Source organism: Triticum aestivum, chromosome 2B (genome assembly GCF_018294505.1).
Source record: "Triticum aestivum cultivar Chinese Spring chromosome 2B, IWGSC CS RefSeq v2.1, whole genome shotgun sequence".
NCBI lineage: Eukaryota > Viridiplantae > Streptophyta > Magnoliopsida > Poales > Poaceae > Triticum > Triticum aestivum.
The window spans coordinates 178,965,723-178,968,044 of NC_057798.1; the positions used below are offsets into that span (position 1 = coordinate 178,965,723).

At 52.3% G+C, this 2,322-nt stretch overlaps 1 protein-coding gene across 1 annotated transcript; it reads right to left on the reverse strand.

The window, feature by feature from the left end:
• Positions 1-861: 861 nt before the first annotated feature.
• LOC123040992 (dirigent protein 1-like) lies at positions 862-1,830 on the reverse strand. The gene has a single exon (XM_044463692.1). It carries the CDS (start codon positions 1,713-1,715, stop codon positions 1,173-1,175), a length of 543 nt encoding a protein of 180 aa, XP_044319627.1. The 5' UTR covers positions 1,716-1,830; the 3' UTR covers positions 862-1,172.
• Between the last annotated feature and the right edge of the window lie 492 nt (positions 1,831-2,322).

Genomic DNA, 2,322 nt, shown 5'->3' on the forward strand with positions numbered 1-2,322 from the left:
TCCAACGACTCCAATCTCCTGTCCTGCGAAACCTAAACCGATTCGGGGGCTAATGATGGGGTCACCTACTACTGGTAGGGTCAAGGACCTGCCATCTAAGGCCCACCTGGGGTTCCACACCATCATTGGTAGGTCCCGGGATCGTAAACGTATTCGGATGCATATGACAAGAAATCCACTTGGATACACCGACGGCACTCGGACATCTTCCCTCCAGTCGGGCCAGTCACCACCACTCGGACAAGGGAGGCAAAGGGGCGACATGGGAGCTTCAGCGGTCGAGTAGTCTTAAGTCGGGTTTTAAGCATAGTCATGGCTACCATTACCTGTAACTGCCGTAGTTGTGGCTATTAACACATGTAACTGTTGTAGCTATAGCTATTAAATCACCCTTATAACGTGGGAGTAAAGGGGCTGCGGCGTACTCTATATAAACCGCCCTCCTCCGCCCTGGCAAGGGTTGAGCATCCATTGTAATCATACCCCCGAAGGGAAAACAAGCCTCCAGGCACGAGACATAGGGCTGTTACTTTCTTCGAGAGGGGGCCGAACTCATAAGAACCGAGTGCCACACCTGCGCCGTAGATAGGCCCTGCTCCTTGTTTGTACCCCTAGTACTCATTGTCAGGATCGTTGCCTCAGCAGGTTGGTTAGAAGCGGGGGTGGGAGCGGTCCGGACTTCCGCGAAGCCTGCCAAGTTTATCTCTGGTTTGCGGGAGAAAATATGTCCGGGCGGCGCCGCGGAGCGATACATTACCGCGTTGGATGGTTTTCACGGTCCGGACAGATGCAGAAGGTTTGATGGTCGGCGTTGGAGATGCCCTAAGTCTCAGGAAACCACATTATTGTACATAGAACATATGCCATGAAAAAACACCGCGAAAAAGATGCAAAATGAAACATTTTTTTAACATAATATAATCGGAGATGCTCACATACACGCATATACACGGCACAATCATAATTTTTGGACTGAAATGGAGAAGAAAAAAGCGAAAAAAGCGGGAGATGGGCTCGGATCGCAAAGATACCCCTTTCTGCTGAACGAGGTGCAATGGGCTGCACACCGGCAAATGCTGCTATTCTTCCTTGTATGGCTTGCCAATATGCACAAATCTCTACAGCATGATACACGATAATGATCGATACAGGTTACGAGAAGAGGGAAATGATCAGGCATAATCCATCTTCACAAATAGGTCGACCTCGTAGACGATGGAGTCCGGCGTGGGGTTGCCCGCGGCCATCATGACGCAGTACCCACGCGCCATCCTGAACGCGCCGGTGCCGCCCACCACAGAGCGCTCGATGGCACCGGTGAAGCTCAGAACAGGTCCCAGCATTGCCAGCGTGCTCCCGCTGTGCTCCCCAGCCGTGAACACGAAGTTGATCGCCGACTGCATGCCCGGCGGGCTCACGAGCCCGGCTCCAGCGAAAATGCCCTGGTACCGGCCCACGAGCGACGAGCTCTTCGGGTCCGGGCCGTCGCGCAGCTCGTCGTCGAGCACGCCGACCACCCCGAACGTCGCGTTGGCGCCCAGTGGTGACGGCACCGTCACGATCGCCGTGGCGTTGGGGCCGGCGAAGGTCTCGTGCATGTACAGGTGGATGTGCTTGAGCCCTTGGTCGCCGGCGCCGGCGCGCGCCAGGAGGAAGGCTGGTGCTGACCAGGCCAGGATGAGAGAGAGCAAGAGCAGCGGCGAGGAGGAAGTCATGGCGATCAGAAAGCGTTGCGGTATCGACTCGCAACCGCTGGAATACAATGCAACGCGGTCGATGGGTTGATAGGGCTCATAATGTATACCGTAGCAACCACTCCGTTGACCTGCGTGCATGATCGATCGGCAGCGCTCAACCGACGTGCAATCCCCTATGTAGCTCTCGCAAGTCCCAGCTAGCTAGTTTTTTTTAGCTTACACAGAACCAAATTCTCTGTCTTTTTCATCGCCAGCTACATGATCAACTATTAGTAATAGCACCAACTGCCGAATCTCCCGCTAGTTGGGCTGCAAATTAATGTCAACGATATGGATGTGCAACACATAAACCCTTAAGAAAACATATCCTACCTTCCTACTAGCAAATTACATTATTTTGTACAGTTTGGGCATACTGGTTGTCTTGTGGTTTTGGAAAGCACACCCAATACAAAAAGAAAGACATTTTGAACATGTCTTATAAGTCAACGCTCAAAACTTTCGGAACCAGCATGTGGTTGATCTTGGAGCATGTCCGGCAAATCCCTTTCCCCCAATAAACTATTGTTATTGCCTAATTGCTTAAAATGCAACTGCACTTTTTCATTGTCTCGAGCGCACGCTC

What these genes read in the sequence shown, in the direction of transcription:
- LOC123040992 (XM_044463692.1), bottom strand. Translation starts at nt 1,715, where the DNA reads ATGACTTCCTCCTCGCCGCTGCTCTTGCTCTCTCTCATCCTGGCCTGG.